Below are 26,381 nucleotides of genomic sequence, written 5' to 3' on the forward strand. Positions count from 1 at the left end.
ACCTGTGGGACGTTAAACCCAGCCGGCCAGACCCAGGTCTGGGGGGTGAGGCCGGGTACCGGAACAAAGGGCTGCACCCCCTTCCTGCTGGGGGGGCTGGCAGCCCCCCTGCCTGCTGCAGCAGCTCTGGACCGCCAGTGTCCTAATACCACTCAATTCCACAGAAGGGTCCTAAAGAGCCCCCAGTGAGACGTGTGGGAGGTGTGGCTCAAGGGGGAGAGCGCCCACTTAGCAATGGTAGTCCCTGGGTTCAAACTTTCGATGTAATGAATGCAGACTGACAAAAGAGAGAAAAGTAAAGCAAGCTGGGGGAGGAGGAGGCACCAGCAGGAGAAGAAGGGTTAAGGACAAGGGGTGATTGAAGATGAATGTATCTGCCTGTGTGAGAATGCAGCGATGAAATGCATGTGTGCACACACACACTGCTGACTTTAGACCAAGGAAGAACTACAAGCCAGTAAATGAAGGTGGCTACTAGGAGATAGAAAGAGCAAAGAATGGAACCCTTTTCAGAGTCTCTAGAAGTTACACATGTTGTGCCCTGAGACGGGGTCCCCAAAGAAAACGATCGAGATTGAGGCGTCCGAATTGCAAAAGCAAGGTTTATTGCGGGTTTCAAGCCAGGCAAGGAACTCCTCGCACCCAAGATAGGAGGAGGAGGAGGAGTTGTCAATCAGGGTCTACCCGGCAAAAATCACAGATTTACAGCCATGGTGGCGGGGGTCGGGTTGGGTGAGATAAGGTAGGGATTGGGGAACTCCCTGAGCTAATGGCCCATTCAATTTTCAGAGCATAGTTTTATGGCTTAGAAAACAAATGCCATCCCTTGAATTTGGTTAATTTTAACACAGACAGGTCTTGACCTCAAGAGTCCAGATTCCCAAAGCTTCAGTATCATTATTATCAAAAATTAGGTTAGTGGGAGAGCAAAGATGGTGGTATAGACAGAGGCAGAGAACATGTTCCAGCTTCTCAGCAGTTTGGAAGTGAAACAAGCAGAAAATTGTGTCTTAGGTAAAACTGCTAAAGAAATTATAGCTGGTGGCACAGTGATCTAGATTCTAGATATCCCATGAACTTTCTAGTAGCAGAACAACATGGATTCATTAACTCTGTGCCACTACTGATTGTGTACCATCATGTATGGTCTTAAAAGTGATGCAGAAGCCAGGTGGCTAGTGACTCATATCTGCAACCCTAGCTACTCAGGAAGCTGAGGTCTGAGGATCCTTCCTGGGTGGGAAAGTCTGTGAGACTCTTATCTCCAATTTACCACTAGAAAAGTGGAAGTGGTGCTGTGGTTTAAAGTGATACAGCAAAATAGTTCAGGGCCAGCACCCAGACCCTGAGTTCAAGTCTCACAATCAAATAAATAAATGGAGAGGATATAGAAAAACCTGACAAGGAAATTCGCAGGCCCTGCACACATTAACTGCATCTTCGAATTCACCAAGAGACAAAAAAAAAGAATGCTGATGCTTGGTTGAACAACATTTTCAGTCTCAACTCCATCCAGGAAATTCATGGACCTTAAAGAACCATGGAAATGCCAGACACCACGGCCTGAGAAAGGAACAAGTGCCTATAATAGAATCTAAGCTTCCTCTGAGTGGAATAGGAGACTGGAACCAATGTCTTGAGTGGTGATTGAACACTAATCATAAAAATTCATAACTCTGCCATCACCCATATACACAAAAACACTGTAAAAATCTCTAACTGCAAGGTCATAGACAAATATTCCAACCAAAAACTTGCATTCAACTGCATAAATCGCAATGTAGAAATATTGCTAGAATGAAAACAGTGAAATACAGGTCCTCCAAAAAACTGAGAAGTCAAAAGACCAATGACACCAGGATCCAGTATCTCACTCCTACAATCTTAGCTATTCAGGAAGCTAAACTCTGAGTACCATGGTTTGGAGCCAGCCCAAGAAGGAAAACCCAAGAGATTCTTATGTTCAATAAGCTACCAAAAAAAAGTCAGAAGTGGAGCTCAAGTGGTAGAACACTAGACTTGAATAAAAGAAGCACAGGGATACCACTCAGGCTCTGACTGGGCTCAGACCCTAGGACTGCCACAGATTTTTTAAAAGCAATGACAAGAATGATCAGTGAAATAAAAAAGATATATAGGTGCTTAATTGCAATCAAAGAAGATACAAATAGCTAACTGAACGAAAATTCTAATCAGATGAGTTTAATAGGTAAGACAATGTAGAATATGAAAGTAGAATTCCAGAAAGACAGAAACAATGAAAGAAATAAAAATGAAAATTTGGAAACTAAAAACACAATAACCAAATACGAAGTCTTGCTAAGGTCAGGCTCTGAGGATTTGTACCTTCTACCTGTAATCCTACCTATTCAGGAAGCTGAGATCTGAGGATTGCAGCTCAAAGTCTATGAAATTACCTCCACTTAATCAGCAAAGAGATGAAAGTGAAGTTTTGGCTCAAGTGTTAGAGAATCAGACTTGCATGAAAAAGTTCAGCAAGAACTGAAGGTCCACTGGGTACTGGTGGCTCATGCCTATGGTTCTAGCTACTCAGAAGGCTGCTATCTGAGAATCATGATTCAAAGCTAGACCACTCAGGAAAGTCCATGAAACTATCTCTGATTAATCACAGACAAAAAAAAGGAAGTGGCACCATGGATCAAGTGGTAGAGTACTAGCCTTGAGCACAAAGAAGTTCAGGGACAGCATCCACACCCAGAATTTGAGCTCCAGGACCAGGAAAAGGAAGAAAGAAAGAAAGAAAGGAAGGAAGGAAGGAAGGAAGGAAGGAAGGAAGGAAGGAAGGAAAAAACAAAGAACTGAAGGCCCTTAGTTCAAGTACCAATATGAGCACACACACACACACACACGCACACACACACACGCACACACACACACAGACACAGCTTGTTAATAGAGTGGAATAAGCTGAAAATACCAAAGACTGAAGATAAACTGGAGAAAAATAGATCAGTCAGATAAACACAAAAAGAAAATACAACAACATAGATCAAATTAAGAACTAATGAGTGGTGGGGGAGTAGACTCCCGGCCAGCCTGGGAACAGAGAGACACGGGGTAGGACCCAGGTTCGCAGCCTCGCTCCCACATCCCTCCACCCACCCGCCCAGCGCCAGGTCTCAGGACCCTGAAACATGACCTCGTCTTTGCCAGGATGAAAGGTTATCCCCATTGGCCAGCTCAAGTAGATGAAGTTCCTGATGGAGCTGAAAAACCACCTACAAACTATCCATTTTATTTGCTCTTTTATTTTGGACCAAAGGAAATATTTCCTTACTCAGAAAATAAGGAAAAGTACAGCAAACCAAATAAGCGAAAAGATTTCAATGAAAGTTTATCGGAGATATATAACAATCCAAAAGTGAAATTTTCAAGTGCACAGGCATCAACCAATCAAATGCATCCATCTGGTGTTGAAATTGAAGAAAAAGAAACTAGTGTTTCCAAGGAAGATACCGATCAAGAAGAAAAAGCCAGCAATGAGGATGTGACTAAAGCAGTTGACACAACTACTCCAAAAGCTGCTAGAAGAGGGAGAAGGAGAAAGGCAGAAAAACAAATAGAACCTGAGGAGGCAGGAATAGTGACAACACCAACAGCATATGTTAATCTCAAAGTCCTAAAAGAGGACAGCCTGCCGCTACTGAAGTCAAGACTCCAAAACCAACAGGCAGACCTAAAACAGGAAAATAGCCCTGTCCTTCAGAGTGACATGACCACTGAGGAAGGCAAAAGTAAGAAAAAGGGCAAGAGGAAAAACCACCAAAGAAGCAGCTTAAAAAGGATGAAGAGGGGGCCAGGAGTTTGGCCTAGTGTTAGAGTGCTTGCCTAGCATGCACGAAGACCCGGGTTCAATTCGTTGGTGCCACATACATAGAAAACGCCAGAAGTGGTGCTGTGGCTCAAGTGGGTAGAGCACTAGCTTTGAGGAAAGTCCAATGGCAGGGATCAGGCCCTGAGTTCAAGCCCCAGGAATGGCAAAAAGAAAACAAAAGGATGAAGAGGGACAGAAGGAAGAAGATAAACCAAGAAAAGAACCAGACAAAAAGGAAGGAAAGAAAGAAGTAGAATCAAAAGAATAGTTTAGCTAAAATGGGAGTTACTTCAACATCTGATTCTGAAGAAGGAGATGACCAAGAAGGTGAAAAGAAGAGAAAGGTTGGAAGAAACTTTCAGACTTCTCACAGGAGGAAGCTGCTAAAAGGCCAACAAGAGAAAGAAGCAGCAGATCGACATAGAATGGAAAACTGAATCAAAAAGCAAGACCTAGGCCGGGAGTTTAGCCTAGTAGTAGAGTACTTGCCTAACATGCATGAAGACCCAGGTTCGATTCCTCTGTACCACATAAATAGAAAAAGCCAGAAATGATACTGTGGCTCGAGTGGTAGAGTTCTAGCCCTGAGAAAGCCCAAGGATAGTGCCTAGGCCCTGAGTTCAAGGCCCAGGACTGACAAAAAAAACTGCTCAGAAAAAGCTAGAAGCGGCTCTGTGGCCCAAGTGGTAGAGTGCTAGCCTTGAGTACAAAGAGGCCCAGGAACAGTTTCTAGGCCGGGAGTTCAAGTCTCAGGACCAGCAGAAAGAAAAACAGAAATAGAAGAAAGAAGGGAAGAAAACTTAAAGTTCCTAAATTCTAATGAAAGTGAAAGAGCAATTTTGGGATACAGCAAAGGCAGTCCTAAGAGGACAGTTTATAGCTTGTGAGTGCCTAAATTAAAAAAAAAGTAAGATCTGAAATAGCCTAATAATACTCTTCAAGCTCTTAGACAAACACAAGCAAGCAAGGCCCCAATTTCCAGACAAAAATTGGCTGCTTGCATAGGTTGCTTGGCAGTTCAGCAATGCTGTTGGATAGTGGACTCTCCTCTATATGTGCACAGTCCTTGATCCATGTAGGACAGCTCTCTACAGCCTCACCGCAAGCTTGGAGGCAGAGCCTGTGAGTAAAGTTATCAATAGCTCTTAGGCTCCAGCATTAAGTACTTGTTAAATAAAAACATGCTGACACTACATGTCAAAGAGAGGAGGACAGTTGTCCTCAAGGCAGAGTACTTCTCCTGCATAATTGCCAGGATTTACTTCCCTACAACTTGTCTTCCCACATTATAGGAAATCAAATAAGATTTCTGGACTCTGGCAACAAACAAAAGGCTTCACAGCTTATGAAAGTGATGGTAAATTATGAGACATAAGACAGCTCACATGGAGATAGCATTTAGAAAAGGTGTAGAAAATGGGTATGGTAGAGTGTTTGGGGATTACTTAAACCTGAATCCCTGAATCCCTAGTGGTTCCTTACACTATACCTCTGTCCTGAATTCAACCTGGAGCCTTTCCTGAAACCCTACCCCAATCTCCATTAAAACATCTCCCTCCTGCCTAGATTCAGTTTCAATCCCTGCTCCTAATCCTACCATCTCTGCTCTAACCTAGCCAAGGTCTTGCAGAGGGTGTTTCACAGACTCTAGACTGAGGCACAATCTTCCATGCCATCTAAAATTCATCACCTGGAACATGATGTGTTGTGGGGGGAAAAGTGTATGGGTTTACTGTATGCAGTCCAAAAATCTTGGACATTTGGCCTCCAGCTTCCAAGCTCTCATAGGTCAGGCAGTCTTCCCCATCCTTCCTGGAGATTTCCTTCTCAACAGTAAACTAGGGAAGAAATTGAAATAATATCTTCAAAAGAAGCTCAACTCACTGGGGCTGACCCTTCAGGATCCATGAACCTGTGTCACAAATGAGTCCTCAGACAGAAATCGCCCTAACCTCTACGTCAAAAAGAAATCATTGACCTTTCTGGATCTTGTTGCAACATATCAAGCAGCAAGGATCTAAACAACTTTGGCTTTAGCTAACCCAGAAGCTTTGATGAGGGGAGCAGTGATACTTCTTCTAGAGGCGGATGTAGTAAAGGAATAGAGACTTAGTCCAGAGATTGGCCCAAAAGACCAAATATAGGGGTTAGGGATTTAACTCAGTGGAAGAGTACTTGCCTGGCAAGTGCCAGGCTCTGAGTTCAGTCCTCAGCTCTGTGGGGGGAGGGTCAGGAAGAAGGTAGAACAGCTACAAAAGACCAAAAAAATGGGGGGCAACTAAAAGACCAAATATCAAGTGACCCAGAGGTCACGTAATTGTCTGAGGTCTAACTCTGAAATAGACATAGAAAGTCACTTGTGGAGTCTATAAGACAAAGGATCAATGGCCTTAGAGGCCTATTTTAGAGACTTATGGCCTATGTCAGAAAGAACTTGAAATGCCCTAGAAGTACATGTATGCAAGAAATTTGAGGAAAAAAATAAAGGTTAGATTCTTATGACAGCATCAATCATGGCCTTTTATCAATATGGCATTCTTTTTATCTGAGAAGTTCCCCATCCAAATCTAAAGCAGATTTGTTCACACTGAAGAGAAACGACAGCTATCTGAATACCTCTCAGACTACTTCATCTCTTGGTTCTAGCTAACAAAACATATTTAAAGATTGTATTGGGCTTTAATGGCTCATGCCTATAATTCTAGTTAATTAGGAGGCTGAGGTCTAAAAATCTTGGTTTTGAACCAGAAATTCAGGAAGACAAATTTGAGAGACTCTTATTTCCAATTAATCAGCAAAAAGCCAGATGTGTAGGCATGTCTCAAATGATAGGACTTCACTGGAAGCTAAAAATTGAGTGAGAATATGAGAACAGTAGGAAATTTTTTTCATATATACATGTCACCATATGTGTATGCATATATGCCATACAGTTTACACATAACTGTGTATATGTGTTGTATCATATATGTGTATTTGTTGTATATGTTGTATATTTGTCTATATGCATGTATGTATGCACACACTTCTATATGTATATTAACATATATATCGGCATGTGTGTATGTATATATGTATATATACATATATATATATGCACACACATACACATTGTGGGTGACAGTGATTTGTGGCCTTCCCCATCAGGTCCAGGAATTCATAGAAATCTTTATAACACAGAGTCCATTTAGATATATTCCTTGTTCAATTTTCTGTCTCTTACTTTCCCTCTCATTGCTGCTGTGAATTCTAATCTTAGAACCTCCAAGCCCCTGGCTAAAGAGCACTCCTTTTATACTATCATATTCTACTGTGGAACCCTACAAAGGTCTAACCTTGTAGAATTCAAATTTTAAATTTGGCCTTCCAAATTTTCATGAAAGGTTATTGGTGGATGTGGAAAATAGATACATTTTGAGAGTTTGTTAGGTTGATTTAAACTCTTACCTGTCGGAAACACAGATCTCCATTTGTACTTTTCCTCTTTGCCCTCCAAATCTTTTTTTGTTCATTTTTTATCAAAGTAATGTATAGAGGGGTTACAGTTACATTCACCAGATAGTAGGTGCATTACTTCTCACACCCCTTCTTATGCTTTTGTCCCCATTTCCCTCTCCCACTCCTTCCCAATCATCTTGGTTTTCCCCCCTTCCCTTTCCTATTTCAAATAAATAAATGCATATACAATATAACTAACAGGTAACAAAGTCAGTAACAATATGAGATTAACCAAAGGGCAACAAAGGAGAAGAGAAATAACCACAGTACATTAAGAACAATAATCACTCAATATAACGCTCTTATTTCTAAATCCTAGAGATCCTTTCATTTAGTCTCATCCTATATGACCTTATCTAGGTTTTGCGCTATTGTAATCCTCTGCTTAGAGAGTCCTAGATGTGTACTAATTATGACAAATGAGGAAAACCATATTCCTTTATTCCTATATTCCTTTGGGTCTGGCTTACTTCACTTAATATGATTTTTCCAAGTCTTTCCATTTCCTTCTAAATGGAGCATTGTCATTCTTTCTGATGGCAGCGTAGAATTCCATTGTGTATAAATACCACATCTTGTTGGTCCACTCATCAACTGAGGGGCATCTGAGTTGGTTCCATATCTTTGCTATGGTAAATAATGCTGCAATGAACATCGTTGTGGCTTTAGGATGTCCTTGTCTCTGGACTTTTGGGTAAATGCCAAGGAGTGAGATTTTAGCCCCCCAAATCTTAGGAGGTAATTCTGTGTCTTAGGTTCATTTGGCGTTCCTATGACAAAATACCAGAGATTCATAAACACCAGATTTACTTGGCTTACAAGCGGGTTGTCAGAAAATCCAAACATCTCAACACACCTGTAAGGATCGCTCCACTTATTATAACACAACTTTAAGAGAAATAAAAATGAAACCTGATTCATGTAGAAGCAGCCAAGGCCTCTGATAGCCTTGCTTTACAAAAACCAACACTCTGAAGACCAATCCCCCCAAACACTATTCATCTATTTTTGAAGGTGGAGTCTGGTTCTGTCACCTCAACACACTGAAGACCCATTGGGGTACTCAACACTATAGTCCCTATGGTCTCACACTGAGAACCATAGCAGAGACCCTTTATATAGAATTAAAATACATGACAACAATCACATTTGTGCGGAGACTGAGGTACATGGTAATAAATGGCTCTAATGGATGGCACATCTGGAATATAATTAACGAACTAATAAGCATTGGTTACTAACAGATTAAGAGTGTTGTAATATCTTCTTCAATCCACTAAGAGAATGAGAAGATAATCTATAACCAGCAAACAACTAGAAAAGGGGAAAGAAAAACTGTAAAGTATTTTAAGAATCCAAAAGTAAGCCATAAAAATGCCAAAATACTGCCCAAAGCTATCAAATTCAATATAATATTCATCAATATCCCAACAACATTCTTTGATGAAATGAAAGAAGCAATCCAGAAATTCATTTGGAATGATAGAAGATCCCAAATAATGAAAACAATCCTTAGCAGGAAAAACAGTACTTGAGGAATATCAATACCAAACTTCAAACTCTATTATAAAGCTGTAGTTATAAAAAAAAACAGCTTGGAGCTTTTTTTTTGGCACTGCTGCAGGCTTCATGCCATCATGGTTAACTAACGTTCCCAAAACCAGCTGGACTTTCTGTAAGAAGTGTGGCAAGCACCAGCCTCACAAAGTAACTCAGTACAAGAAGGGCAAGGATTCTCTTTATGCCCAGGAAAATCGTACTTATGACAGAAAACAGAGTGGTTATGGTGGTCAGACTAAGCCAATTTTCCAGAAAAAAGCTAAGACCACAAAGAACATTGTACTGAGAATTGAATGTGTTGAGCCCAACTGCAGATCTAAGAGAATGCTAGCTATTAAAAGATGCAAACATTTTGAACTGGGTGGAGATAAAAAGAGAAAGGGGCAGGTGATCCAGTTCTAAGTTGCAACTTTTATTATGAAGACAGTACCACCCTGATGTCTAAGTTCCAGCTTTTGTTGTGAAGACAATAAAATCTTGAGGCCAAATTCAAAAAAAAAAAAAAAAACAACAGCTGGAGTCAGGTGCAGGAATTGGGGGAGGGGTGGGGAAGTGGCTCATTCTGGTAATTCTAGCTACTCAGGAGGCTGAAATCTGAGGATCATGGTTCAAAATGGTTTGAAATTCTATGAAACTCTTATCTGGAATTAACCACCAGAAAACCAGAAATGGTGCTGTGTCTCTAACGGTAGAGCACTAGCTTTGAGCAAAAGAGTTCAGAGACAACAGCCAGGCCCATTATTCAAGCCCCATGACTGACAAAAAGTATAAGAAGACAATTTTTTAAATTAAAAACAGAAACAAAAACAGCTTGGTCCTGGCACATGAACAGGCCTGAGAACCAATGTAATAGAATTGAAAACCCAGTAATGATCCCACAGACCTATGGCCACCTAATCTTTGATAAGGGAGCCAAAATTATCAAATGGAAGAAAGACAGTCTCTTCAACAAATGGTGCTGGCAGAATTGGTTATATAAGTATAGAAAACTTAGAGCCTTGTACTCACCCTGCACCAGAATCAACTCCAAATGGATTGAAGACTTCAAAGTAAGAGCAGATACCCTGATAAAATTACAGGAAGAGATGGGGGATACACTAGGATTCCTTGGCACAATTCAAAACTTCCTAAATAAAGATCTAGAATCACAACAAATCAAAGAAAGGCTGGATACATGGGATTGCATTGAACTGCAGAGCTAGCAAGATAGAGAGCACACAGAGTAGTAGAAGACATTACTAGACATATGACAAGGGTCTCGTGTCAAAAATATACCTAGAGGACTGGAAATGTGGCTTAGTGATAGAGTGCTTGCATAGTATGCATGAAGCCCTGGGTTCGATTCCGTAGGATCACATAAACAGAAAAGGCTAGAAGTGGCACTGTGACTCAAATGGTAGAGTGCTACTTTGAGCAAAAAAGCTCAGGGACAGTGCCTAGACCTGGAGTTCAGTTCCCAGAGATGGAAAAAAACAAAAAACAAAAAAAAACTAGGGCTCAAAAAATTAAGCCCCCAATAACAAAGCCTCAAAGAAACAACCAACCAGTTAACAAGTGGGCTGAAAGAATTAAAAAGAGACTGCTTTTCAGGAAATAAAAATAGCCAATAGGCACGTGAGGAAATGTTCCACATTTCTGGCCATAAAAGAAATCCACATTGAGATTCTACCTCCCCCCAATTAGAATGGTCATTATCAAGAAAACAAATAATAGTGGCACTTATTATACGAAGACAAATTATTTGTACCTAGTCCGAAGCTTAAGCCAAGATCTGAGTGCTGTCCCTGAGTGTTTTTTCTTAAGGCTACTACTCTACCACTTGAGCCACAGCTCCACTTCCAGCTTTTTTGGGGTGGTTAATTGGAGATAAGAGTCTCAAAAACTTGCCTACCAAAGCTAGCTTTGAATTGTGATCTTTAGATTTCAGCCTCCTGAGTAGGATAACTGGCATGAGCCATGAGCATCCAACTTACAAAGGCAATTTTTAAAATAAAATATTGGGAAATTAAACCCAGAAATCTATTTTAATGCATCTATAAATTTACATAGTCGAGAATATTTCTTCCATGTTTTCTACAGCATATACTAGAAGTAGTTTTTTTTCCTGAAGGACTGTAATAAACACTTTTTAAAAATTATGTTTGTCTTGCTTGAAGCCAGGCAAGCCTTGAACTTGTGATTCTTCCATGTAAGTTTCCCAAATGCTGCAAACTAACAGGTATTTACCACTTTGCTGGCTCTCATTTCAAAATATATTTATTTTACCTCTCTCTTTAAAGATAGGTTATCTAGTTATAGAAATCCAGATACACTTGAATAATATATGCTACCAGAGGCCTATCATATCTACTGTCAATGAAACTTCCCTTGTATATTATTTCTTTGACTGTAACCCATCTCCCTTTAATTCTTTTCTTTTGTGTTTGTATGGGTCCTGGGGCTTGAACTCAGCGCCTGGGTGTTATCCCTGAGCTTTTGCACTAAAGGCTACCACTCTACCAACTGAGTCACAGCTCTACTTTGGCTTTTTAGTGATTAATTGGAGATAAGAGCCCCACTGACTTTACTTCCTCAGCTGGCTTTGAACCATAATCCTCAAATCTCAACCTCCTGAGTAACCAGGATTATAGGTTTGAGCCACTGGCCTCTAGCCTCCTTTTAATTTTTAATGCTCCAAAGTTTCCAGTAGATTTAAATGCTAATTGATCAAGAAGATTTTTCAACTCAAGGTCTATGTTTTTTTAATATTTTTTTATTTTTAAAGTTATTGTTTGCTGGGGTACGCATGGAATTCTGGATGTCTTATTTTCTAGGCAGTGCTTTATATCCTTAAATTGTATCTTCAGTTCCGAATTGTTATATAGCTTCTAATTTGGATTTAATAATTTAAACATCATCTCTTTTCTGTTCTGCTTTCTTGCATATTTCCACTGTGAATTTCTTCCACTTCTGAATTTCTTGTTCCTCAAATTACTCTTTTATTTGTAGGCTCCTTTGTTGTACTATGTTAAGATCTAGAAGCTTTCACTGTTATCTTTCAAGTCATTAATCCTTTTTCTTCAAAGAAATCCAATGTCCTATTATTTTAAAACTTTTGTTTTACAAAATTTATGCCTTTTAAAATCTTCCTGTGTTTATTTCATGGATACTACTTCCTTCCTTATTCCACTGAGTAATAAACATGTTGAAAATATTCTTAGACTGATCTCTAAACCTACAGGAATTGGAAAATATAAACTGTTAAATTTGTCAACATTTTCTGTAATGACAGATTTCACTTAGTGTTTAAATTGGGAGGTAGTTGTTGGGAATTGAACCTCAAACCTTTATTAGGCTTTTAAGAGTTATTCTTGCTTGAAAGTCCTTCTTAAGCACTTTTTCTTTCCTTATATCAGTATTCTTTCAGCTATGATCATGGGTTTTGCAGGTTTAATCAAGCTTAGCAGATCAACTTGGATTTTTACACCATAGTAACATTTCAATTTGACGATTTGCGTTAAGTATTGTATAGACTTCGTTTTAAGAGAGTAAGTTCCATCTTTTTAAACTATCTTGAGAAATAACCAAAGGCTTATGAAGTAGAGGAAGAAAAACAGGAGGCATGTCCTGGCTCTTTACAAATCTCTTCTCAGTGTCATATATTATATCTGTGGTTAAAATTCTAGGAGTGCGCTTCAACTTCACGAACCCACTCAGATATCTCTGCTGCAGATCCTGTAGATCCTGGAACTGGTGTTCTGAAAAGAACCACATTGTCAAAGAATTACATGTTGATTCAACCTTTGGTTATGCAGAGATGGACAGCATAAATCATAAACTTGAGTCTCACTCCTTCTGGCACTTCCAACTAAAGGGGAAATAATGGTGTACATCTGATCTAATACCCTTCTCTAAGCAGTAAATTAGTCTGGCTAACTGGGTTCTAGCGGATCCTACAAGATCAGAGCAGGTAAAGAGAGTGTCTCTTCTTTTTTTTTGGTGTTTATACAGTAATGAAAGGTGCAGATGGAAAGAGAAAGACAGACCGGGTACTGATAACAATAAGAATGAGGAAAATATCCTAAAATGAGGTACAGAAATGAGCAGAGTGATCAGAGCTACACAGACACTGTGTCATTTCTTTCAACATATGCTAAGGTAAGTCCTGAGTATAAAAGGGCAGTGGCAATTAGTTAGGATTCAGCTGTCTTCTATAATGTTTCAGAACTTACCACCTTGGAGGGGTCATTAGTCACTGCAATCTTTTCAAGGAGCCATTGAGCATTGGAAAAGCAAGTAAAAGTATACTGTATGTCCCTCTACTCAGCCATCATTTCCCCTTTCCTTCTTTTAAAGTCCTTTCCTGACTAAATATGCTTCCAACCTAAGATCCAAAATAAATGGCATCAACAAGAAGACTAAGTCTATAAGAAAGGCTTGAATGTAAAACTCATGGACAGAGAGAAAAAGTGAGTATAAAAAGGTAATACCGGGCCGGGAGTTTGGCCTAGTGGTAGAGTGCTTGTCTAGCATGCATGAAGACACAGGTTCGATTCCTCGGTACCACATACATAGAAAAAAGCCAGAAGTGGTACTGTGGCTCAAGTGGTAGAGCTCTAGCCTTGAGAAAACCCAAGGACTGTGCTCAGGCCCTGAGCCCAAGCCCAGGACTGGCAAAAAAAAGGTAATACCATGAGAAAAGCAGGAGGACATGTGTATTTCTCATTACCATCATCCCCATGTGGTGACCACTCATGGCTCAAGGATTGAAAAGACAGAGCTCCTACCCCATCAGTCCTCCAAGCCTTATACTGTGAACGGCCTAGGATTCCCAAGTATCCCAAGTATACTTAAAAGAATGTCTTCATAACTAGTCTAAACATACAGGAAACAAATGCTTGAAGCCAGGTGCTGGTGGCTCACACCTATAATCCTAGCTACTCAGGAGGCTGAGATCTGAGGATCATGGTTCAAAGCCAGCCTGGGCTTTGAGTCTATGAGAGTCCATGAGACTCTTATCTCCAATTAACCGCCAGAAAACTGGAAGTGTTTCTGTAGCTCAAGTGCTAGCCTTGAGCTGAAGAGCTCAAGGACAGTGTCCAGGCCCAGAGTTCAAGCCCCACAACCCACAAAAAAAATATTTGAATTCATCCTTTGAAATGGAACATAAACTGGAGCTAACTTACTAGTCAACAATTTGCCCCCAGAACCAAGTCACCAAGTTTCCGAGAGCTCACAAGATATTCATAGCAGTAAGGTTTAGGAGAAGGGAAAAAAGATTTAGCGAGACAAAGACCTAGTGGTAATGATTTTCATCAAATACATTTAGGACATTTTCTATGGTAGAAGTAGTAGATTGATTTCTTCCATGCCCACTACAATCTCCTTCTGTCTGCCTTTCCTATAGAACTATATATTCATCTACCGGCTTGCAGGGAAAGGTGGCTACTAGAAATAGAAAGAAGCTTTCTGAGAAAACTACTTCCTTATAAAAAGGAGATTGAAGAGGTTATTCGTATAACTCAGTGGTAGAGCACTTGCTTAGCATATGTCAGACTCTGGGTTTGAATCAAAGCTACCATACTTCTCCCAGCTTAGAATGTTATCATAGAATTTGAATGTAAAGGAGATGTTCTTTGACCATAAATACAAAAACTACCCACGAACAATGGCTGAACCAGGATAGAACCTACATCCGTTTCAGCTAGGCAACTGCAATTCTAGCTACTCAGGAGGCAAGATTTGAGGACTGTAGTTCCAAGTCCTCCAAGCAAACAAATCTGATAGACTCTTGTTTCCAATTAACTAGCAAAAAACTGAAAGTGGAGGTATGGCTCAAGTGGTAGAGCACCAGCCTTGAAAGAAAAAGCTAAGGAGATTACAAGGCCCTGAGTTCAGAGCTCAGTACTGGCACAAAAAAGGAAAGGAGACGAGAAAGGGAGGGGAGGGGAGGGGAGGGGAGGAGTGGAAAAATGCTTTACTTCTGAAGAGTTTTTATATTGATAATTTGGGGGTTTGTTTTATTTGGGTTTTTTGGCCAGTCCTGGGGCTTGAACTCATAGCCTAGACACTATCCTTGAGCTTTCTCAAGGCTAGCACTCTACCAACTTGGGCCACAGCACTACTTCCAGCTTTTTCTATGTATATGGTATCAAAAGGGGCTTATGCATGCTAGGCAAGCACTCTACCACTAGGCCATGCTCCTGGCCCCATAATTTGTTTCTAATCACACAGAAAGATCAAATACTACTTCCTGTGCTTTTTATTTTCCAATACTGGGGATCAAACCTAGGGCCTTGCCCAGTAGGGCAACTGTTTGCCATTGAGCTAGGCCTCCAGCCTTTGTAAATAACATGAGGAAATTAGGAAACAGAGAAACACTTCTCATTAAAATTTATCATCCTATATATTATGTTAGAAATCTAACATTCTCTATGTGATCCTTTGCCTTTTATAAGTATATGTCTATTAATCTGAAATCAAGAGCTTTCTTCCTTTTTATAGTCTCCATTGAAAGCCTTGATAAAGATAGAATGATTCATTTTGTTTTTTTAATCTCTAAAAAAATCTCTAAATCTCAGTCAAGCCAAGATGTATAGAAAATATTGCATTCTACTAATTTTAAAGAAGAAAAGGGCACCTACGGGGAGCTGTACAAATTGAGTCTCACTGGTCATTTCAAAAGAAGAATTTAAGTAGAATATCTAAATAATACATCTTTCAAGAATTAGTCTGAAACTTTAACTTAGAAGTTTATCAAATTATTTCTATATATTTCATTGCCACTACAGCTTCAAGAAATACTGCTATGAACCTCAGAACAAACAATATTTCTCCAGGTCACTATTTGGTTATTTCTGCTTTGGAAAGCCACTTCAATTTGCAACAAGATTTCCATGGACTTTTTCCAAGTAGCCTCATCATCTATTTAAATTACCTGGTTCCAATGGGGTGTATTTGGGAAGCCTATCATCAAAGACCATCTGTGGGCGTAAGCCCATAGAACTCATTTTCCGAATAATAAATTGGGATACAGAACCAGGGTCCTTGAGGATAATGTAATGAAAACTCTGGTTAGAGGTCTCAAGTTGGACCAGTCTATGACAGGAGTCAGGCAGCCGCTCCATTGAGGGGGTGATGCCGATTAGCAGGCGCTGGTAGGAGAGTTCAGCCATAGACTGCCGTGACCTTCTTTCCTTTTTAACAACAGGACATGTATAAACAATTTCGGAATCTTCACTTCTTGCCTCAGTTCCATGGGTGCATGTCATGGCATTTAGGTTTTTAGCAAGTAGTTTCTGTGCTTCCTTAAGAGAAATGCTCTGAGTTTTTAGGAGACTTGATTTCTTGCATTCCTTGTTAAAAATATGCATCAATAAATATAATTCAGGCAGCTGTGAGAGAAAAAAAAAGGAAAGTCACAAAACCCATGAAAAAAAATCATCTGGCAGATCCCAAACTCTGAAAAAAATTTGGACAACCAATAGTCACAGAAACAAAAGCATTTGTTTTTAGAAGATATCTTTGCCTAAGTAAACCAAATCAGTTAGGAACAGGGAATAGAGAGAGCAGAAAGTTGATTACTTAGATTGTGTTCTTTATGTATGTCATGTAAGCTCTCAGCTGCAAAATAAGCCAGCTAGTGCTGGACTTCAGAGTCTCTTAGATTTTTCCATCTCTATAATTCTGAGTGACTATCACAAAGGATAGCTCAGGAGGCAGTGACCAACTTTACTCGATTTGAAGAATACATTTCTTTTAAGGAAGGAAGGAAGGGAGATCATATTGATTTCAAAGCATCATCTGGATGTCTCAAGAGCTCAGAGTGGGAAATGCAGTAGAAAGGAGACTGTAAATGGTTGTGATTGGCTGGAATAAAGTTAGTGGTTTCATTTGTAGAGTGATTGGGGGTAGTTGTCATCAGAAGAAGAAAAAAAACAATAAATGATTCATCAAAGTATATTTCTCTATACAAAATGCTATATAAAAGGAATGAAATTTTCTGGTTTCCTACCTATAAATCACTCCTAAAATATTTTGGGCATTAACTCAGAAAGCCAAAAAAAATACAACTCAGCTAAGAGCCAAAAATTCAGGATATTTGGTTGAGGATGTGGTAGAACACTCACATAACATGCTCAATGTGATGGGCTTAAGTCCCAGGACCACCATTGTCTGGCTCATTGCAATTTCCTTTCATTCCTATTGGGTTCCATTACAACAAGAGCAAATGCAAAGTGAAATAAAGTTAGCAACTGGCTCTTTAAAACTGATTACCATCCTTAGGAAAACTTGTGTATATGCTCATTCCGACTTAGAAGAGCTAAATTTTGCTGGGATAAAAGATGTTAAGTCATGGGGATGAAATTTTAGTATTCCTCATTGTTCCCAGATGTGTCAACCCATGTTCCACATTTTGAAATTGTATGGGTTTTGGATGTAGATTTTCCTGTGAACAGTTGTATGAAGTTTTAAGTACATACCGAGCATGGGTGATACTCTAGTGCCGTACTGAGTGAAGTCAAACTGGTGGAACTTGACGAGGACATATTTTTGACACTTTATTCTCTAACTCTTGAAAATTAAACATCAGGAAAGGCAAAATATAATCCGGAATCAGCTAAAATCTAAAAGGAGGTTAGTAAACACATAAAAATCTGAAATTTGTAAATGGAATGCTTTCCTATTTTGTATACTTTAAATTTTTATTCTTTTTTTTCTCTTGGTCTATGTTTTACAAAATAATCTTATTTCAACCAACTGTTTTTCTGTGAAATGCCCTCACATTCTTAAACAAAATATATGTTCACACTTAGTGCTATTTCAATGAACCTTATATAAACTATTTAAGTAATTGTACAAGGAGATTTCAATTCAACAAGTTGCATGCATCTTGATCAATGTCACCCTCCCAATATTCTTCCCATCTTTCCAAAAGCCATCCAAACTCAAGTTATATAATTCAATATATTACATAATGCACATTGAATGTTATGACTGTAGTTTCCTTGCCCCTCCTCCCTTCATTCCTTTGCCCTCTACTTGTAGATTGTCTTATTTTAGTGTAATATTTTCACCAACTTTTATTTCAACCAAAAACACTTTTAAATCATCTACATCCTTATCTAGGAAAAATGTTCTTTACCCAGGAGACAATGACCAAGACAACAAAACAATGAACAATTGAAATCATTTGCTTTGTGTCAAGTATCTCAAGATTTCCTGTTATGCTGTATTGATGGGACTGAACTCAAACCTCAGATGAAGGATTAAAAATAATTTAAGAATCCTCACAATTTATCTCATTAATCAGTGACAGTTAAGTCCTCTTCCACATTTGACCCTGGCCCTATTCTTGACTTTGACCACTAGGCAAGTGGCACTATATGAGACTGTGTGCGTGTAAGAATCTAGACCTTCAGAAACGTTGTGGCTTCCCTTCACTTTCTTAGAAGGCTGAGCCATGTGGAAAGAAGTCGAGCTCCTTTTCTAAGAAAATCAGCCAAGAACCAGTTCCAACTTTTAGACATGTCGCAAAGTCATGTCAGTTCATGAAGCCCATAGGTACCTGCAGATCACTACAGCTTCATGGCCTACCCCAATGGAGCCTCTGTATTCTGCTGTTCTTTGTTCAGCTGAGCCTGGACAGAAAAATACCACCTCCATCTCCATTTAGAGATGTCTGAACTGGCCAACTTCAATTATGACTACCATAATATTTATTTTAAGCCCTCGGGTGTTATATAGTTATATAGTCATAAATACAGATGTGCTACAAAATATCCCACATGCTTGGCTCCATTTATAAGTGTGAACCCGCTATTGTAGATAAAGGGAAAACAGAGGGGAAAACATCCCTAGGTAGCTCTGCATGCGGTGGTCACTGGATGAGTGACTGGGATGAAGCAGAAACACTCACTCGACTTTTGGGAAGAGACCAAAGCAGGCATGGTCTTTCCTTTTCCCTAGAAAAATTGGAAAACCTGTCTGGAGAATGGCTCTTCATTCTATACACGGTTACATCCTGATAAATCTATCCTAAAATAAAAGTATTTCAAGCTGAAATGTGTCTTCTTCAATGATCCTGCTGACCACCACAGCTTAAACAAATTCCCCACTTTGGCGTTCCTCACTTCCTCTTGTGGTCATGGGGGCTGCTGGGTGCTGTTGCTCACTGCCATTGTCCAATCTCCAGGGAGAGAATGTTACACAGTATCACTATTTCAGAAGATCAAAACCCAAGATCTGAAGCATGATTTCTACACTGTATATATTGCTTTATAGCTTTGTTAAGGCCACATGAAATAACACTTGGCTGAGTTTTCTCTTTTTAACTGTTGAATTTTTTATTATCTTGAAGTAGTTATACAAGTTTTAATGCAACATATCAGTTTATAAGTTCAATGAATCTTAACCAGTGTCACTCCTGCCTTGATTATGCTTTCTTTGTATGGTTTCTGCAAAAGGAAAAATGTGCTCTGCCACGCTTCACCTAAAATCATACCAGCAGACAAAATCAGCAAGGACATAGTTAAATCCAATGATAATCCAGAAAATAATTGGGAAATCCCCAAGTGATCTTGTTTTCATTTGTAGTGAAAGTTCATGTATTCATTTAAAAATCTAAGTATAGCTCAACAGTGGTAGTCTTTAACAGTTCAGGGTAGAGAGAAACTTACACTTTTCTCACTATTAAAAAAAAGTCTAAGCAGGCCCTAGCAGCTCATGCCTGTAATCCTAGTTACTTAGGAGGCTGAGATCTGAGGATCACAATTAGAAGTCAACCCACACAGTCAATGTCTATAAAACTCTTATCTCCATTTAACTACTAGAAAATTGGAAGTGAAACTGTGGCTCAAGTGGCTATCTTGGAATATAAAAGCTCAGGAGCAGGGCCCTGAGTTTGAGACCCAGGACTTGTACCAATGCAAATATAACGTACTTATAACTTTCTTTCTTTCTTTCTTTCTTATTTTCTAATGTGGCTAGTAGAAAATATGGGATCACATGAAGGCCTCTCATTTTACTTCTATTGGAGAGCACTGAAGTGTAAGATAAACGCTGACTTACCAGGGTCTCAGGCAGACACTAAATAGAGCAGTAGATACATAACTAAAATCAACTTCTAAATGGATCCAAATTTCTAAAAGAATGTATAGAACAGAAGTTATTAGGATAATAAAGTATGTCAGTGTTCAATGGGAAAAATTGTCTTTCTTGGTGAAAGAATGATTATGAAAATCTATGTGCACAAAGAATGTCATGACAACAATGGAAGCTCTTTGTATCCACCCTAAACCCCTCTCCCTCCCTCCACCACCTCCCCACCTGCCCCCTTCTTCCATAGGTAACTATCTTCCAGAAGCTTATGTCTATTACTCTTCTTTTCTATATTTTTTTCAGTTTTCTTAAATGTGTATGTATCCCTCAACAGCATATTGTCATTTTTGCATGCATTGAACTTTACCTAAATAAAAGCACCTTGTAGATCTCTCTGGCAGATTGTTTCCCTCTTTTTTTAAATTTCACATTTTATTTTTCTTTTGCATGCTGCTTCTTGTTTTTGTATTGGGAAGATTGATACAAGGTCTTCTTGCCTTCATGTATTTTTGACTTGCCTCAAACTCAGGATCCTTCTGCATAAGCCTTCCAAATGCTGAACTTATATTTATACACCACTATGCTTTCTTTTAATTGTATTTTTAACTATAGTAAAGTACATAAATTAGTACTATAATAAAACACATAAAATTGACCATTCCAACCATTCGTAAATATAATGTTCAGTAGTGCTAACTACTGTTGTATATTGCTTGCTTAACAACAGGAGGAAGCCAGGCATGGGTAGCTCAACACCTGAAATCCTAGCTACTTAGGAGGATGAGATCTGAGGATCACAGCCCAGGTAAGAAAGTCTGTGAGACTCTTATTGCCAAATAACTACCAAAACCAAAAGTGGAGCAGTGTCTCAAAGTAGTAGAGCACTAGCCTTGAGCAAAGGAACTCAAGAACAGTGCTCAGCCCTCATCTCAACTAACAATAAGAAAGAAAGAAAGAAAGAAAGAAAGAAAGAAAGAAAGAAAGAAAGAAAGAAAGAAAGAAAGAAAGGAAGAAAGGAAGGGGAGGATGGAGGGAGGGAGAGAGGGAGGGAGAGAGACAGGAAGGAAAAGGGAAGGAAGGAAGGAAGGAAGGAAGGAAGGAAGGAAGGAAGAAAGGAATGAAGGAAAGGAAGAATGAGAGAGAGAGAAAGAAGGAAAATAGAACAGGAGATATTCTTAAACATGTGTCTTAGGTAATTTTCTGTTATGTGAACAAAATAGTGTATTTATACTTACTAAAATGGTGGCCAGACATGGTGGTATACAACTGTAATCCTAGCTATTCCAGGGAATGAGGCAGTATTGGGAGTTGAAGGACGGCCTGGATTATATTTGTAGAAGTATCTAAGACAAAGCAAAAGCTTCCACAACAATAAAACCAAGATATCTTTGATATATTTATATAATGATATTCATTCCCATGTTTTACATGACTCAGAATTGTCTGAAACATGATGTGATGAAGGGTTGTATATGTACATTCTTGTGGAGCAGATTTCTACTACTTTATTTTTGAACACAAAAACTTTGTTCTTGGACCGGGAGTTTGGCCTAGTGGTAGAGTGCCTGCCTAGCATGTACAAAGACCCAGGTTCAATTCCTTGGTACCACATACAGAGAAAAAGCCAGAAGTGGTGCAGTGGCTCAGGGTAGAACACTAGCCTTGAGGAAAGCCCAAGGACAGGGCTCAGGCCCTGAGTTCAAGCCCCCGACTGGCAAAAAAAAACCAACTTTGTTCTTACTGAAAAAAAATTCCTATCTTCCCTTGCTCCAGCACATGGAAACCACCATTCTATCTCTGAGTTCAATTGTTCCAGGTACATTTGTGGAATCAAATATTTGTACATGTGTGTGGGGTGTGTGTGTAGTGGGGATGACTGCCTTATTATATTCAGCAATATGCCTTTTAAGTCCATTCACATTGTAGTATGGTTAAACTGTCCTTCCTTTTGAAAGCTTTTATTTAACTGAGAGTATATGTACTTTTGCCTATTGTGACTTGTGCTACTATGAATACAAGTATGTGTTGTTTCTTTCATTGTTGGTTGGAATCATATTTGCTGTTCCAAATCATGTTTAACGGATCTATTTATTACATCAGCACAGAAGTCTAGGCAAGCAAAAGACTTCGGTCCAGGGGCTTACACCTGTAAGGCTTACTCAGTTGGCTGTCATCAGGAGGATCGAAGTTCAAGGCAGAAAGTTCCTGAGACCTCTTTTCCAATCAATAGTTGGATACAATGGGAATATGCCCTAACAATACCAACATTGGAAGGGTTTGTTTGCAACTGTCATGTTAGTTATGATGGGAAGCTTGAAATAGGAAGATGGATCCAAGTGTAGACCTGAGCAAAAAGTTGGACCCTAGGACCAATGTAAAAAAGGGACTGGAGGTATGGCACAGCTGTAGAGTGCCTGTCTAATAAACACAAAGCCCTGAATTCAAAGCCAATATGAACAAAGGAAAAGAAAACAATTATTTACCATGCATCTTGTACTTTTAATGCGGAAATAGAATGTTATTTATCAGTTAGAATGTACTTATGTATTCACTTAAATTGTTTAGAGGCCCTGATGTTTAAACTCAAGACCTCAAGTGCTCTACCACTTGAGCTATCTTCTCATTCCCTTTTTTTTTGCTTGCTAGGAAAGTTGGTTTGATCCCCAGCACCACTGAAAATGAAATTGATTTTAAATTTTATCAAATTTAAAAATAAATAAAAATTTTAAAAAATGCAATATTTGAAAGCCCACGTTTCTTCTTTCCTAGCCCACAAAGTCCAAACATATTTGTCTCCACACCAGGTCAGCTCTACCATGTCCTATTTCCCTGCCTGTGCCTCTATGCCCTCATTCCCACTGGAATCAGAGCTCTTCTTGGTGGCCTTTGATCTCGATAGACAGAATACCATTGCAAAATGGTGATGAAAAAGGATAATGTCAATCTCCTGGTTCCTGTGAGAGTTAGAAGAGCTGCTGTCTGTTTCCAAGACAGCCAGTTCTCCAAAAGAGTTCTGAAACTCTTCAAAATTGTCCACTCTGAAACACATTCAAAACTGATTACTAATATAGTGGTGCTGAGGAAGACGCCTTTCAATGATATTCAGTTGCTATTGAGTAATTCATAGGTTGGTTATCATAAGAATGGGGCTATAAAAGGAGCCCATTCCTTTTTGTTCTCCTCTACATGGACTTCTTTGCCCATCTATTTCCTACTACAATGGGGATACCTAAACATGTTTAAAACTATAGTTTTAGCTCAATGACAAGTTTACACTTCTTACCAGTTGATTTTAGTTACACAGTTGTTTTGTTTTGTATTGTTTTTCATTATTTCCTTGCTGGGCACTGGTGGCTCACACCTGTATTCCTAGCTACTTAGGAAGCTGGGATCTAAAGATGGAGGTTCAATGCCAGCTTAGGCAGAGAAAAGTCTGTGGGACTCATCTCCAATTAACCACCAGAAACTGGAAGTGGCACTATGGCTCAAAATGATAAAGTGCTTGAGCAAAAATTGCTCAGGGACAGTACCAGGCCCTGAGTTCAAGTCCTACAACTGACCAAAATATTTCTTTGCTTTCTCTGTCTTATCTCTTTCCCCTAATCCTCATGCAAAATAACTCAAGAATGCCTTTACAACTCAGGGTAAAGACTTTGGGCTCTTCTTATCTCACTTTCAATGGAGGGACAAAATTATTGGGGAGAAAGCTCCAGTGATATAGCTCCAGCTATACCATCATCAAGTCCAAAGTTATGCCTCAGCACATACATCCAGAAGCCAGTGGGGCTTGGCTTTTTGCTTAAAACCCATGTTTCCTGGGTACCAGTGGTTCTCACCCTATAATCCTAATTACTAGTAGGCTGAGACCTAACAACTGAAGTTTAGAGTCAGGCCAATGAGACAAATCCATGAGATTCTTTTAGGTCCTAAATAGGACTCAAACTCAATACCTGATGCTTTTGCTCATAGACTAGCACTCTACCAACTGAGCCATACCTCCAACCCCAAAGCATGAGATTCTTATCTCTGACCATCAAAAACCTTAAACTAAGCCAGGTGCTGGCAATTCATCCTTGTAATCTAGCTACTCAGAATGCTGAGATCTGAGGACTGCAGTTCAAAGCCAGCCCTGGCAGGAAAGTCCATGAGACTCTGATTTCCAATTAACCACCAAAAGCCAGAAGTAGATCTGTGGCTCAAGTGGTAGAGCATTAGACTTGAGCAAAAAAAGCTCAGGGACTGTGCCCTGGTTCTGAGTTCAAGCCCTAGGATTGGCCCCAAGGAAAAAAAGAACAAACTGGACATGTGGCTCAAGTAATAGAGTGTGAGAGAAAAGCCAAATGAGACTCTAAGTCCCAGTATTGGCATAAATACACACAAAAACATTATCCTTACTCCACCTAATCCTTATCTCCTAAGCTAGAAATTATTTTTGTTTGGATAGAAACTCATATAGTCCTCTTTTTCCCTGCAAAAATTAGTAAATGTTTATTTCTTTTGTCCAGAAACCTTGCTCTCATTTAGAAATTGGCATTTAGTTCATGCATCTGAATTTGCAGTTGAGTCATTATGTTATGTTATAGCATGAGGGACTCACCAGATGGGCTGTTGAGAGTCAAAGAGCCAAAATCAAATAAACCAAATAAAAGTCAAATAAATCTCTTCCTTATAAAAATAGGGCTGGGCAAAGCGGCCGGTACTTCTCTGAAACACAGCAGGGAACTGAAGGGCAGGGGCCAAACTCACACTCAGAGAGCCAGGAAGGCATGGCTCCACCCTTGGAACCCAAGTTCTTAGCTGGGCCCTGCCCCTGGGTACAGGGTAGTCAAACGAGCCATCCACCAGGCTAGCTGAGACCAAAGTGCGCAACTCCATCCTACCGCCCACTGTGGGGCCACTGGATGGGCTGAGAGCTAGCTGTGCAGCGGCACACAGCCTCTGGGAAAGGGCCAAACACCTGTAAAAGCTACAAACTCTGACCCAGTCAGCAGCAGAACTAATTTGGCTGAGAATCACACATATACACAGATTCCCAGAACCACCAGTCCCAAACCAAGTAAAAGACCGCCACCTACTGATCACAGAGTAAACCTACAACAACAGTCTTCAATGCAGCAGAAATCGCAGAGGCAAATCACAAATTATATAAATAATCAAAGTCACACACAAAACCCAAAAGGAAACAAGAGTGTAGGGATGAGAGAAATGTCACCATCCCAAGAAATGACACCTGAAGAGATATGAAACATGACTCTATTTAAGGAGATGATTGTGGACATGACTAAATAGATTAAAGCAGAATTACAAAAACAATTCCAGGAACGTAAGCAGGTAAATTACCAAGGAGCTCCTTGAAGTCAAAAGAGAAATACAAAAAACAGTATACATCCCTTGAAGAAAAGATTAATACCCTCACAGCAGACATGATCAGTTCAGTGTCCACAATGCAAACAAAAATGGAAGCATTAAGCAGCAGATTGACTGAGATGGAAAATAGGACATCAGGAACGGAAGATAAAACACAAGAGCTGGAATAGAGAATCATCAACCTGGAGAAATAAGTCAGAATTCACCAAAGAGAACTCGAGGACCTGGCAGACACAGCCAAGAAATCTAACCTTCGTGTAATAGAGATGGAAGAAGGGGAGCAGTTTTTTGTTTGTTTGTTTATTTTGCCAGTTCTGGGCTTGGGCTCAGGGCTTGAGCACTGTTCTTGGACTTTCTCAAGGCTAGCACTCTGCCACTTGAGCCTTAGCACCACTTCCAGCTTTTTTTGCTATGTATGTGGTGCCAAGGAATCGAACTTGGGTCTTGTGCATGCTAGGCAAGCACTCTACCACTAGGCCAAACTCCCAGCCTGGGGAGCAGTTTTTGTTTTTTTGGTTTTTGGTTTTTGCCAGTCCTAGGCTTAAGCTCAGGGCCTGAGCACTGTCCTTGGATTTTTCTCAAGGCTAGAGCTCTACCACTTGAGCCTCAGCACCACTTCCGGCTTTTTGTAAGTATGTGGTACCATGGAATTGAACCCGGATCTTTGTGCGAGCTAGGCAAGCACTCTATCACTAGGCCGAACTCCCGGCCAAGGGAGCAGTGTTTTAATAAAGGAATGCAACCCTATTCACCAAAATCTTAGCAGAGAACTTTCCCAACCTCAAAAGGGAAAATACATTATTGAAGGCTTCAGAACTCCAATCAGGCAAGATCCTAGAAGGAACTGTCTAGACACATCATAGTAAAGACATTAGACTCGAATACTAAGCAGCTGATCTTAAATGCCACAAAAACAAAAAGAGCTATACTACAATGGGAAAAAATTAGAATAACTGCAGACCACTCCACGCAAACACTAAATGCAAGAAAAGCTTGGAAAAAAATCATTCATGCACGGAAGACCAATAACTGCCAACGCAGA

At 39.7% G+C, this 26,381-nt stretch overlaps 2 protein-coding genes, 1 long non-coding RNA gene and 1 pseudogene across 7 annotated transcripts in view; 3 read left to right on the forward strand and 1 right to left on the reverse strand.

The window, feature by feature from the left end:
• LOC150064954 (uncharacterized) lies at window positions 1–17,806 on the forward strand. Of its 3 annotated transcripts, XR_016534871.1 has the most exons (5): window positions 1–185; window positions 12,884–13,030; window positions 13,229–13,341; window positions 15,664–15,986; window positions 17,191–17,806. It is a non-coding gene; the product is annotated as an uncharacterized LOC150064954 (long non-coding RNA). The 3 variants fall into 3 exon arrangements; XR_016534869.1 differs by lacking the exon at window positions 17,191–17,806 and having other exon boundaries at window positions 15,664–17,184; XR_016534870.1 differs by lacking the exons at window positions 1–185; window positions 12,884–13,030; window positions 17,191–17,806 and adding an exon at window positions 12,738–12,842 and having other exon boundaries at window positions 15,664–17,184.
• On the forward strand, window positions 711–3,926 carry LOC150064955 (PC4 and SFRS1-interacting protein pseudogene; annotated as a pseudogene).
• LOC150064956 (large ribosomal subunit protein eL42-like) lies at window positions 8,963–9,378 on the forward strand. The gene has a single exon (XM_090329022.1). It carries the CDS (start codon window positions 8,963–8,965, stop codon window positions 9,293–9,295), a length of 333 nt encoding a protein of 110 aa, XP_090185148.1. The 3' UTR covers window positions 9,296–9,378.
• LOC150064957 (uncharacterized) overlaps window positions 11,568–26,381 on the reverse strand; it is a 21,201-nt gene continuing 6,387 nt past the window's right edge. Inside the window, exons 1-4 of one of the 3 annotated variants that reach the window (XM_090329551.1) lie at window positions 19,943–20,104; window positions 17,356–17,492; window positions 15,912–16,266; window positions 11,568–12,630 (exon numbers count right to left, since the gene is read on the reverse strand). In XM_090329551.1, the coding sequence (XP_090185677.1) occupies window positions 12,413–12,630; window positions 15,912–16,266; window positions 17,356–17,421 (639 nt within the window). In that variant the 5' untranslated portion in view covers window positions 17,422–17,492; window positions 19,943–20,104 and the 3' untranslated portion in view covers window positions 11,568–12,412. Of the gene's footprint in view, window positions 12,631–15,809; window positions 16,267–17,355; window positions 17,493–19,942; window positions 20,105–26,381 lie in introns of those variants that run through there. The other 2 variants (XM_090329549.1, XM_090329550.1) reach the window with 2 other exon arrangements.

This window comes from Megascapheus bottae, chromosome 3 (genome assembly GCF_031878675.1).
Source record: "Megascapheus bottae isolate mThoBot1 chromosome 3, mThoBot2.hap1, whole genome shotgun sequence".
NCBI lineage: Eukaryota > Metazoa > Chordata > Mammalia > Rodentia > Geomyidae > Megascapheus > Megascapheus bottae.